The 12,983-nt window shown below is 47.0% G+C and overlaps 1 protein-coding gene across 1 annotated transcript; it reads left to right on the top strand.

The window, feature by feature from the left end:
* The first annotated feature begins 3,012 nt into the window (after positions 1–3,012).
* On the top strand, positions 3,013–6,224 carry LOC123104036 (purine permease 3). The gene is made up of 2 exons (XM_044525757.1): positions 3,013–3,936; positions 5,648–6,224. The coding sequence occupies exons 1-2, from the start codon at positions 3,184–3,186 to the stop codon at positions 5,978–5,980; spliced, it is 1,086 nt and encodes a 361-aa protein (XP_044381692.1). The 5' UTR covers positions 3,013–3,183; the 3' UTR covers positions 5,981–6,224.
* The last annotated feature ends 6,759 nt before the right edge of the window (positions 6,225–12,983 follow it).

Raw genomic sequence — 12,983 nt, 5'->3', positions numbered from 1 at the left:
GGAGGGAGAGGCCGGAGTGGCGGAGGAGGCGGCACCGGCGACGAGGCGGCGAGGGGCGGCGGCCGGCGACGAGGTGGCCTGGGGCGGAGCTTGCCCCGGCCGGAAATGGTGCGGCGGCGGCGGGCTTCGACGGCGGCGGGGCTCGGGCACCCGGGGCTGGGGAAGACGAGGCGGGGAGGAGACGCGGGCTCTGGCCCGAGCAGCGGAGAGGTGGGCCTGCTCCGGGCCTGACGGGCCGGCAGGAGTGGCGGCGGTGATGTGGTCCGCCCGCGCCACGTGGTGCCCGGTGGTTGGCGGCGGCGGATCCGGACGTTGTCCGGCGCGGGTCGGACACGTCCGGCGGCGGCGGAGATCTATTTTTTTTTAGGGTTAGGGGTGGATTGAACCGCGAATTTTTGGAGGGGGGTGTATATATAGGCATAGAGGAAGCTAAAAGAGTCCAAATAAGGTGCGATTTTCGGCCACGCGATCGTGATCGAACACTCTAGGACATGGAGAAGAGTTTGGTGGATTTTGGGCCAAATTGGAGGGGTGTTGGGCTGCAACTCGCACGAGGCCTTTTCGGTCCCTCGGTTAACCGTTGGAGTTTCAAACGAAGTCCAAATGATACAAAACTTGACAGGCGGTCTACCGGTAATAAACAAAGACCGCTTGGCAAGTCTCGGTCCAATCCGGAAATGTTTAATCCCCACACACGAAAGAAAGCTAGAAATGACCACCGGAGGAGAACGAAGCGCCGGAATGCAAAACGGACAACGGGGAAAAAGCTCGAATGCATGAGACGAACACGTATGCAAATGCAATGTGCATGATGACATGATATGAGATGCATGACAACGAAAACAACACACGGAGACAAAGACCCGAACCCGAGAAATAAATATAACTTAATGCCGGAAACGGCAAGAGTTGGAGTACAAATTGGGAAAGTTATATCCGGGGCGTTACACAAGTGTAGGTGGTTCTCTCTCAGAAAATGTATGTTGGAAGTGTAGGCATGTTCTGATGGCTCTCTCCATTAATGAAGAGTGGGTGGAGGGGTATATATAGCCTCCACATAAAATCTAACCGTTATACATAAATCACCAAACTCGGTGGGACCGAATCATGAAACTCGGTCAGACCGATTTAGTTTAAAATGTGAACGCTGAGATTTTCGGTGGGACCGACATGTCAACTCGGTAGGACCGATCTCATTAGGGTTAGGGCATAACGTTATCTCGGTGAGACCGATTACACAAATTCGGTGGGACCGATTTTGGTAATAGGCAAACAGAGAGTTAGTCAGGCAAACTCGGTGGGACCGATTCGCTCATCTCGGTTAGACCGAAACATTACGAAGGGGAAACAGAGAGTTTGCACTGCAATCTCGGTGGGACCGATCGCTCATCTCGGTTGGACCAAAACGTTACGAAGGGAAACAGAGAGGTTGCAATCCCATCTCGGTGAGACCGAGATCCCTATCGATGAGACCGAAATGACTAGGGTTTGTGGCAGTAGCTATGTCAACTGAACTCGGTGGCGCCGGGTAGGAAATTTCGGTGGGGCCGAGTTTGACTTTTGGTTTGGAACATATGTGGATATGAGAAAGTAGTTGAGGTTTTGGAGCATATCACTAAGCACTTTGAGCAAGTAAGCCATTAAGCCACACCTCATCCCCTTTTAATAGTATTGACTTTCCTATAGACTCAATGTGATTTTGGATCACTAAAATAGAAAATGTAGAGTCCTGAGCTTTGAGCTTGAGCCAACATGTCTTCTTAGTATTTTGAGGGGTCCACTTTCTAATCCATACCATGCCAAACATTGAGCTTTCCTGAAATACTTATCTTGAAATAGCATTAGCTCAATGTGCTATATGTTGTTAGGAATTACCAAAACCACCCAGGGATAGTTGCACTTTCACTCTTCAATAATAAAGAGAGAGGTTATAGACATGTGATTGATTCCTTTCCATAAATGTTGCCTTCATTATCAAACATTGATTCCTCTCCACTGATTTGGTCTTTAAAGATTGATTAGAGATCATCGTAATTAGTTCCTCTCCATAACGACATAATATATTGAAGATCGATCTGCATAATTTGTGTAGATTTGGCAGATAAAAACCAAATTAAGTAGATAACTGGGCTAAAACCCGGTTTAAATAAATTAGCGGGGTAGAAAAAGATCGATGGGGGGAGGGGTTAACCGGAATGGAGGTGATGCTACCAACTCAGCATGGTGTAGACTTTTGTATCGATTCTGATAGTATGCCGAGCACAAATAGGTTGGGCATCGAAAAATGAAACAAAAAAAGAAAACCATAAACAAAACATAGAGGAAAAAAACAAAAAATAAAAACGCCCACACATGTGAACTGGGCTGGTCAACTTTGATTTACACTTATGTTTTGGTAAGATTTGATTTGATTGAGTTAATTCATGACATTGTTTTAGAAAAGTACCGATTTGATTGGATATTGTTTTAGAAAAGCGCCGTTTTTGATAGTATACCGAACACAAAGTATAGATTGATCATAGAAAAATAAAAATAAAAAAGGAAATTAAAAAAATAAAACATAAGGGGAAACCTAAGAACAGGTGCACGCGTCAAATGGGCCGGCCACATTTGATTATAGTTGATGTTTTGATAAGATTTGATTTGATTTGAGTATGAGTAGGAGAAGGAAAGTAAAGTTTAGATTTTGTTAAGATTTGATTTGAATGAGTTAATGTATGATGTTGTTTTGGGAAAGTGCCGATTTGATCGAGTTAATGCATGCATCAAATGAGCCGGGCCAACTTGAATGCGCTTCAGCGAAAGATCGTTTTGTATAACGCTCATGGGCGTAATATAGGGTCGGTGGGAGATGTACCAACTCTTATTAAGAACTAGAGATTTTGATTAATATATAATGTTGTAGTGCATCAATTAATTTGGATAAGAGGAAGTAAAATCTTCGTAGATCTTTGCACTAGTAGGTGTAGCATTATTGTTTGGCAATGAATGTACAAATGAGTGGCAAACTCATGTCAGTAGCTAAAACTTTGTCAATTCATATCCTCAGCCCGCCGGCCGGCGCCATCGTTGTCTCCAAAGCGCCGTGCGCACTAGCTTCCAAAAATGGAGTCCTAGACAAGCGCCCTCCAGCTACCGTTCCCAGCACTCAGACACGCGCAGGCGCACCCTCGCAACGTAGGCATGGACGTGGAGGCGCCCAAGGACGACGACCAGCGCCCCGCGCCGCCGGCGCACGGCAAGGCGATGCAGCGGTTCCTGGTGGCGCTCAACTGCGGGATGCTCACGCTGGGCACCACGGGCGGGCCGCTCCTCAGCCGCCTCTACTTCAGCAAGGGCGGGCACCGAAAGTGGCTGTCCGCGTGGCTCGAGACCGGCGGCTGGCCGCTGCTGCTGCTCCCCGTGGCGGCCTCCTACCTCAGCCGGCGCGCGCACGACCCCAGCGCGCCGGTGGTGCTGACCCCGCCGAGGATACTGCTTGCCGCCGCGGGGCTCGGTCTGGCCACCGGCGCCGACGACTTCCTGTACGCGTACGGGCTGTCGTTCGTGCCCGTGTCCACCTCCGCGATCCTCATCTCCACGCAGCTGGCCTTCACCGTCTTCTTCGCGTTCCTGATCGTGCGGCAGCGGCTGACGGCGCTGTCGGTGAACGCGGTGGCGCTGCTCACCGTGGGCGCCGTGGTGCTGGGGCTGCACGTCTCCTCCGACCGCCCCGCCGGGGTGACCAAGGGGCAGTACTGGCTGGGGTTCCTGCTGACCCTGGCCGCGGCGGCGCTGTACGGGCTGGTGCTGCCGCTGATCGAGCTGACCTACAAGCGGGCCGCGGGCGGCGGGCGCGTGGTGACCTACGCGCTGGTGATGGAGATGCAGCTGGTGATGGGCTTCTTCGCCACCGCCTTCTGCACCGTCGGCATGATCTTCAACAACGACTTCCAGGTGCGCTGCCCCACTGCCCATGTCCCTCACTCCTCTCTCTACACTCTACTAGACCAGGAGAGTAGGAGTATGCGACGGTAGTTTCTCTTCCTTCCTTGGGTCATGCACGGAGACGGGTCGTGACCCAGAGTCGTTCCCCTGGACAGTAGCCATCCGCACTTGAATTCCCTTCCCCCGAATGATTTCACCGCCTTCGAAAAGATTGGCCTTGGACCATTCCTCCTGGCAGACGGCCATTGGCATCAATAGGACGGCTACACCGAAAACGACCGGTATTTCGTCAGTTCACGCGGATGGCGTGTGAGTAGTATATACGTGCTCGCTGGACAGGATCGGAGTAGCAATTAGGAGAAGGCCCGCGCCGCCCATTCCATTTGGACCCAAGCAATTATTGGCGTAGCCTGTGAATTGTGATCATGCTGAAGACGACGAGAGCCCGATCGAGCATATCGATCGAATCCGGTAACGTGGACGCGGTATAGCTAGCTGTTCCGTCGCACTCGTACAACGAGCGATCGGAACCCACGGGAATCAGGTCATTGATGGTGGCTACAGGCGGCCGTTGCTTCCTAGCCTCTCTTTTCATGGATGGATGCCATCCCATCATCGTCGCAGCTGCAACCCAAAAGCGACATTAGGCGCGCGAATGGCCGTTGGCTTATTGGAGATGCTCTAAGTGGAGATAGCACACGGTTTCAGTGAAGAAAACCAAGGAATCATGGATCTAGACCCCAGTACCCACACAAGAAAAAGGTTGTTTGACCGCCCGCTTAACAATGCCACGCACAATTTCTGGACGACACAATAATATCTGGACGACACAATTTGACAGACAGACCTTGCACGATCCTTGCACGTACGACCGATGATCCAAAGGTGCAAATCCACGCACGCATCAGATGTGATGAAAGGCTCAGCTGGCTCTGTCGTCCATGAATCGTGCAAGGACTGTCGTCTGTGCAGCAATGCTCGTGGCCCACCCCCAATCAATCGTCATATAAGACACATTGCTGCGTGACTTTTTTAGTAATAGGAAAAGCTAGCTAGGCATGATGCAAAACCAACGTGGAACAGTCAGATGGAAAGGCTTTCTTTGTTGGGCGAATCATGGATAATCACGTCCTCCTATAAAAGAAGATACTAGGAAGATCCCCGAAGATCAGCAAAGCTTCTATCTGCGAGCGCATTCCAGCTAGGACCGGTGATCATGTACATGTTGGCTATGTTGGCTTTTGGTACTTATCTGACTGACTGACTCAGCTACTTTGGCTTGGTCGAGCGCTGTGAACAGTCAATATCTTTGTTGCCTCGTTGTAATAAAATGGGGTGGGGGAGTACAAAAATAATACTCCAGGAAGTGTCTCATGAATAATTACAGCGTCCTACTTTCTTTGTTAAGCAAATCCTCCTCCTACTTTCGATGGACGGCTCATATATGGACAACTAGCTCAGACAGTAACTGAGTGCGCCAGCGTCACCATAGTTAGACACTATCAAAAATCATGCTTTTGCTCGTGCACTTCTGCGTTTCTCCATATGTCGCAGTTAGTTAGACCACGCCTAAAAGCAGACGCAAAGTACTACTGATCTAAAAGATCTTATATATCAGTTTACAGAAAGAGTACTACACATAGTACTAATTGCTCACAAAAAAAGGTAAGGCAGACACACATACTAATAGATGTTTTGTGTGTGTGGTGTGTGCGTGCAGGCGATCTCAAGGGAAGCGCAGACATTCGAGCTAGGGGAGGCCCGGTACTACACGGTGCTGGTGTGGAGCGCCATCCTGTGGCAGTTCTTCTTCCTGGGCGCCGTGGGCGTCATCTTCTGCGTCCACACCCTGTTCGCCGGGATCCTCATCGCCGTCTTCATCCCGGTCACAGAGGTGCTGGCCGTCATCTTCCTGCACGAGAAGTTCACCAGCGAGAAGGGCGTGGCGCTCGCGCTCTCGCTCTGGGGCCTCGCCTCCTACTCCTACGGCGAGTACAGCGAGGCCAAGGCGGCCAAGAAGAAAGCGGCCTTGGATGCCCAAGCCTCTGACTAATAGTACACTTCGATTCCAAGAATTGTGATTTGGATTGTTGTGCTTGTCTGCTCGTAAGGCATACATAACCTGCCACCAGTTGTAAATGGCACGGTTATTGTCATGACCCAAAATTTCAGAACCTGGTAAAAAAATACTGATTTTTGTCCTATTAGCTTATGTAATGTTATTTACAAAGTTATTCCAAAGTGCCTAGTCAATAGGCTTAGGCCAGTTCTGGATGATATTATTTCTCCCTCTGAAAGTGCTTTCATTCCAAGACGTATGATCACCGATAATGCTCAAGTGGCCTTTGAGTATATCCATCACATAAAGCAGGAGAAGGATCCCACAAAAAGTTAATGTGCTTATAAACTTGATCTCTTCAAGGCATATGATCGGCTTGATTGGAATAACCTTAAGCAACTGATGCAAAAGGCTTCACTCACCAATAGGTCGAACGGATTATGTCTTGTGTGACCTCGATGAGATATTCCGTAAAATTTAATGGCATCAACTTAGATTCTTTTAAACCGATGCGTGGGCTTTGGCATGGTGATCCGTCATCCTCTTATTTGTTCTTGTTTGTTGCTGATCTCTCTACTCTCATTAATGAAAGGATTATGTCAGAAAATATTTCTCCACTCAAAATCACAAGAAGGGCTCTTGGTATCTCACATTTATTGTTTGCTGATGATACATTGCTGTTCTTCAAAGCCTGTGTTCAGCAAGCAAATCGTGTTGGAACTTTTTTTATAGAAGTGTATGGTCATGCAACTGGGAAGCTCATCAACCACCATAAATGTCCAGTCCTCTTTGGTAACTTTTGTCCTAAAAATGGCACATATGCTGTTAAGGGTGCACTGCAAGTCACCACCTCTCGTTTTGAAGAAAAATATCAGGGGCCTCCCACCCCTTATGGGAGAATGACAAAGGGTAAATTGTAGAACCTACAGGTTAAACTTACAAAATGTTTGTTTTCTTTTGATGGTGACCCTACTCAGGCAGGTAAAGAGGTAGTCATTAAGTCGGTCGTCGAGTCAATTCCGAATTATATTATGAGTGTTTTCAAGCTACCGCTTGGTGTCTGTGATGACCTGAACCGTTTGGTACAAAATTATTGCTGGAGCATAGACATGGGAAGAGGAAAACACACTAGTATGCTTGGGACAGGATGACCAGACCGAAGTGCCAGGGTAGCCTAGGATTAAGAGATTTCAAGCTTTTTAACCAGGCTTTGTTGGCGCGACAGGCTGGGTGTCTCTTAGCTTACCATGTCTCTGTTCTCATTTGATGAAGGCTAAGTATTATCCAAATGGTAAATCGGAGGATACAATCCTTACAGGGAACCCTTCATCGACAAGGCAGGCTATTTTCCATGGGCTTGAACTTTTGAAAAAGGGACTAATTTGGAGGATTGTAAATGGTCGAGAAGTTAGAATATGGCGGGATTGCTCGATTGCACGTGTTCCTACTGGAGGTCTCATCTCTCCGGAAGGGCGGTGTAGGTATAAGTGGGTTTGTGAGCTTATGGGCCACAATGGAACTGAGATAATACAAAATTGCAGTAGTTTTTTTTCTTCCAGTTGAAATCTGTGAGATCCAAAAGGTTCGACCTTCTCATAGTTTTGACGAGGAGTTTATTGCGTGGGCTCTAGAGAAATCAAGAATATTTTGGCCCGTAACTCTTGCCGTTTAGCTTCTGATGAGTTAAATAATGGTAACATTGCTTCCTCTAGTTCCCATCCTGATGGAAATCGCGATGTCTCGAAATTGATATGGTATAGTGCAGCGCCCTCCAAAGTACTCACCTTTGCTAGAAGGCTAGCCATGGACTCACTTGCGACATGGTGCAACAAAAAGAAGTGTGACTTGGAGCTTTGCTCACTATGTCCTCTATGAGGCATGGAGGAGGACTCTTTTCATATTTTTTGTGCATACAATAAGACGAGATTGCTCTGGCATGCTATGTCTAAGGTCTTGTTGATGCGGGATGTGAGTGTCGTTACTCGTTGTGATGAGTGGTTCATCTACCTATGCCATGCTTTTGATGATGAGAGTAGGGTTCGATGATGAGGTTATGTTGAATTTGGTACGTCGGTAATGAGTTGGTGCACTCAACCCCCCCCCCCCCCAAGTTGATGTGTCTGCCTGTTTTATTGATTCTTACCTATCAACAGTACAGTCAACTGAAACGAAGAAAAAAGTTGATCTCGTAAAGGGTAAGTACCATGCACATACTTGCTTTTCCAGATGTGATACTAACACGGGTTGAGCCTACTACTCCAACATCTACCCCTTGGTTACCACCAGTGTTGGGTCTTGGGTCAAGTAAAGCTCAATGTTCATGCTTCACTTCTAGATGGAGTTGTTGGGAATCATTGCATGAAAAACAAAAAAAATCTACGCACACGCAATGATCTATCCATGGAGATACATAGCAACGAGGAAAAAAGTGTGTCTACATATCCTCGTAGACCGTAAGCGGAAGCGTTTCACAACGCGGTTGATGTAGTTGAACTTCTTCGTGCTTCAACCAATCAAGTACCGAATGCACGGCACCTCCTTGTTCTGCACACGTTCAGCTTGGTGACGTCCCTCGCCTTCTTGATCCAGCAAGACGCCGAGGTAGTAGATGAGTTCCGTCAGCACGACGACATGGTGACGGTGACGGTGAAGTGATCTCCGTAGGGCTTCACCTAAGCACTATGAAAATATGACCGAGGGTGTAAACGGTGGAGGGGGGCGCCGCACACGGCTAGACAATTGTCTAGGGTGTGCTAGGCGCCCCTTCCCACATATATATAGGTGGGAGGGGGAGTGGAGGCAGCCTAGCGTGCCACATTGGTGGCCGGCCGGCCCTTGGGCTCCTGCCCTGGCCGCGCCCTCCTGCCATGTATTCCCAAGGGGGAAGGAAAGAGGGGGGAGAGGGAAGGAAGTGAGCATCCTAATCCACACTTTTATTTTCCTCCCACCTTTCCTTCTCCTCCTTAGGCCGGCCTGCTATGGGGGGCGCACTAGCCCCTTGTGGTTGGTGCGTTTCCTCTCTTGGCCCATAAGGCCCATAACTTTTGTCGGGGGTGCCCGGAACCCCTTCCGGTGACCCGTTAAGTACCCGCTACCCCCCAAAAAATTCAGGTGTCCCAATCTTATCGTCCTATATATATGAATCTTTACCTCTCTACCATTTCGAGACTCCGCGTCATGTTCGTGATCTCATCCGGGACTCCGAACAATATTCAGTCACCAAATCACATAACTCATATAATACTATATCGTCATCAAACACTAAGCGTGCGGACCCTACGGGTCCGAGAACTATGTAGACATGACCGAGACACCTCTCCGGTCAATAACCAATAGCGGAACCTGGATGTCCATATTGGCTCCTACATATTCTACAAAGATCTTTATCGGTCGAACCGTTATGGCAACATACGTAATTCCCTTTGTCCATCAGTATGTTATTTGTCCGAGATTTGATCGTTGATATCTTCATACCTAGTTCAATCTCGTTATCGGTAAGTCTCTTTACTCGTTCCATAATACATCACCTCGTGACTAACTCCTTCGTCATTTTCTTGCAAGCTTATGATGTGTATTACCGAGAGGGCACATAGATACCTCTTCAATATTTCACATTGTTTCAAATGAAGACCAAACTCATAACTCAAATATTCACCTCCACGATCAGATCATAGAAACTTTATTTTCTTGTTACGATAATTTTCTATATCACTCTGAAATTCTTTGAACTTTTCAAATGTTTCAAACTTATGTTTCATCAAGTAGACATACCCATATCTGCTCAAATCATCTGTGAAGGTCAGAAAATAACGATACCCGCCGCGAGAATCAACACTCATCGGACCGCATACATCAGTATATATTATTTCCAACAAGTCCGTTGCTCGCTCCATTGTTCCGGAGAATGGAGTCTTAGTCATCTTGCCCACGAGGCATGGCTCGCAAGCATCAAGTGATTCCAAAAGCCCACCAACATGGCGTTTCTTCATGCGCTTTACACCAATATGACCTAAACGGCAGTGCCACAAATAAGTTGCACTATCATTATTAAACTTATATCTTCTGGCTTCAATACTATGAATATGTGTATCACTACTATCAAGATTTAGTAAAAATAGATCACTCATCAAGGATGCATGACCATAAAAGATATTACTCATATAAATAGAACAACCATTATTCTCCGATTTAAATGAATAACCGTCTCGCATCAAACAAGATCCAGATATAATGTTCATGTTTAACGCCGGCACCAAATAACAATTATTCAGGTCTAAAACTAATCCCGAAGGTAGATGTAGAGGTAGCGTGCCAATGGCGATCACATCAACTTTGGAACCATTTCCCACGTGCATCGTCACCTCGTCCTTAGCCAATCTTCACTTAATCCATAGCCCATGTTTCGAGCTGCAAATATTAGCAACAAAACCAGTATCAAATACCCAGGCGCTACTGCGAGCATTAGTAAGGTACACACCGATAACATGTATATCAAATATACCTTTCACTTTGCCATCCTCCTTATCCACCAAATACTTGGGGAAATTCCGCTTCCAGTGACCAGTCCCTTTGCAGTAGAAGCACCCAGTCTCAGGCTTAGGTCCAGACTTAGGCTTCTTTACTTGAGCAGCAACTTGCTTGCCGTTCTTCTTGAAGTTCCTCTTCTTCCCTTTGCCCTCGTTCTTGAAACTGGTGGTATTGTTGACCATCAACACTTGATGCTCCTTCTTGATTTCTACCTCCGCGGTCTTTAGCATCGTGAAGAGCTCGGGAATTGTCTTATCCATCCCTTGCATATTATAGTTCATCATGAAGCTTTTATAGCTTGGTGACAGTGATCGAAGAACTCTGTCAATGACACTATCAACTGGAAGATTAACTCCCAGCTGAGTCAAGTGATTGTGGTACCCAGACATTCTGAGTGTGTGCTCACTGACAGAACTATTCTCCTCCATTTTGCAGCTGTAGAACTTATTTGGAGACTTCATATCTCTCAATCCGGGCATTTTCTTGAAATATTAACTTCAACTCTTAGAACATCTCATATCTCCATGACGTTCAAAATGTCGTTGAAGTTCCAGTTCTAAGCCGTAAAGCATGGCACACTAAACTATCGAGTAGTCATCAACATTGCTCTGCCAGGAGTTCATAGCATCTGGATTGCTCCTGTAGCGGGTTTGCCACCTAGCGGTGCTTCCAGGACGTAATTCTTTTGTGCATCAATGAGGATAATCCTCAAGTTACGGACCCAGTCTGTGTAGTTGCTACCATCATCTTTCAACTTAGCTTTCTCTAGGAACGCATTAAAATTCAACGGAACAACAACACAGACCATTTATCTACAACAATATAGACATGCAAAATACTATCAGGTACTACATTCATGATAAATTAAAGTTCAATTAATCATATTACTTAAGAACTCCCACTTAGATAGACATCCCTCTAATCATCTAAGTGATCACGTGATCCATATCAACTAAACCATGTCCGATCATCACGTGAGATGGAGTAGTTTTCAATGGTGAACATCACTATGCTGATCATATCTACTATATGATTCATGCACGACCTTTCGGTCTTAGTGTTTCGAGGCCATATCTTCATATGCTAGGCTCGTCAAGTTTAACCTGAGTATTCTGCGTGCGCAAAACTGGCTTGCACCTGTTGTATGTGAACATAGAGCTTATCACACCCGACCATCACGTGGTGTCTCGGCACGACGAACTGTAGCAATGGTGCATACTCAGGGAGAACGCTTATACATTGAAATTTAGTGAGAGATCATCTTATAATGCTACCGCTGTACTAAGCAAAATAAGATGCATAAAGGATAAACATGTAACACCCACGATGCGGCTATATCTCCCACGTGTCGGAGCACGACTTAGAGGCATAACTGCATAGTAGGTATGTCGCAAGAGGGGTAATCTTTACACATCCCATGTACTGAATAAGAAAGGGATAAAGAGTTGGCTTACAATCGCCACTTCACACAATACATAATTATAGCATTACATCATCCAGAATACAATCAAGGTCCGACTACGGAACCAAAATAAAGAAAGACAACCCCAAATGCTAGATCCCCGATCGCCCCAACTGGGCTCCTCTACTGATCGTCCAGAAAATACATATAGTAACGTCCCGAATCCTCGTCGAACTCCCACTTGAGTTCGGTCGCGTCCCCTGCACTGGCATCATCGGCACCTGCATCTGTTTTGAAGTAATCTGTGAGTCACAGGGACTCAGCAATCTCACACCCTCGCGATCAAGACTATTTAAGCTTAAGGTAGGAAAGGGGTAGTGAGGTGGAGCTGCAACAAGCACTAGCATATATGTGGCTAACTTACGCAAATGAGAGTGAGAAGAGAAGCAAAGCACGGTCGAGAAGCTATAAAGATCAAGAAGTGATCCTGAAGCTACTTACGTTCAAGCATAACACGAGACCGTGTTCTCTTCCCGGACTCTGCCAAAAAGAGACCATCACGGCTACACACGCGGTTGATTCATTTTAATTAAGTCAAGTGTCAAGTTTTGTACAATCGGATATTAACAAATTCCCATCTGACCATAACCACGGGCACGGCTTCCGAAACTTCAAAACCCTGCATGGGTGTCCCAACTTAGCCCATCACAAGCTCTCACGGTCAACGAAGGATATTCCTTCTCCCAGGAAGACCCGACTAGACTCGGAATCCCGGTTACAAGACATTTCGACAATGGTAAAAGAAGACTAGCAAAGCCGCCCGAATGTGCCGACAAATCCCGATAGGAGCTACACATATCTCGTTCTCAGGGCACACCGGATAAGCAATCCGTACAACTAAAACCAAACCTCAAGTTTCCCCGAGGTGGCGCTGCAAGGGGCTCTAGTTTGGACCAACACTCAGAGGAGCACTGGCCCGGGGGTTTAAAATAAATATGACCCTTGAGTCCATGGAACCCAAGGGAAAAAGGCTTAGGTGGCAAATGGTAAAAGCAAGGTTAGGCCTTG

This window comes from Triticum aestivum, chromosome 5A (genome assembly GCF_018294505.1).
Source record: "Triticum aestivum cultivar Chinese Spring chromosome 5A, IWGSC CS RefSeq v2.1, whole genome shotgun sequence".
NCBI classification, from domain to species: Eukaryota; Viridiplantae; Streptophyta; class Magnoliopsida; order Poales; family Poaceae; genus Triticum; species Triticum aestivum.
This window is presented reverse-complemented; position numbering and strand designations above follow the sequence as displayed.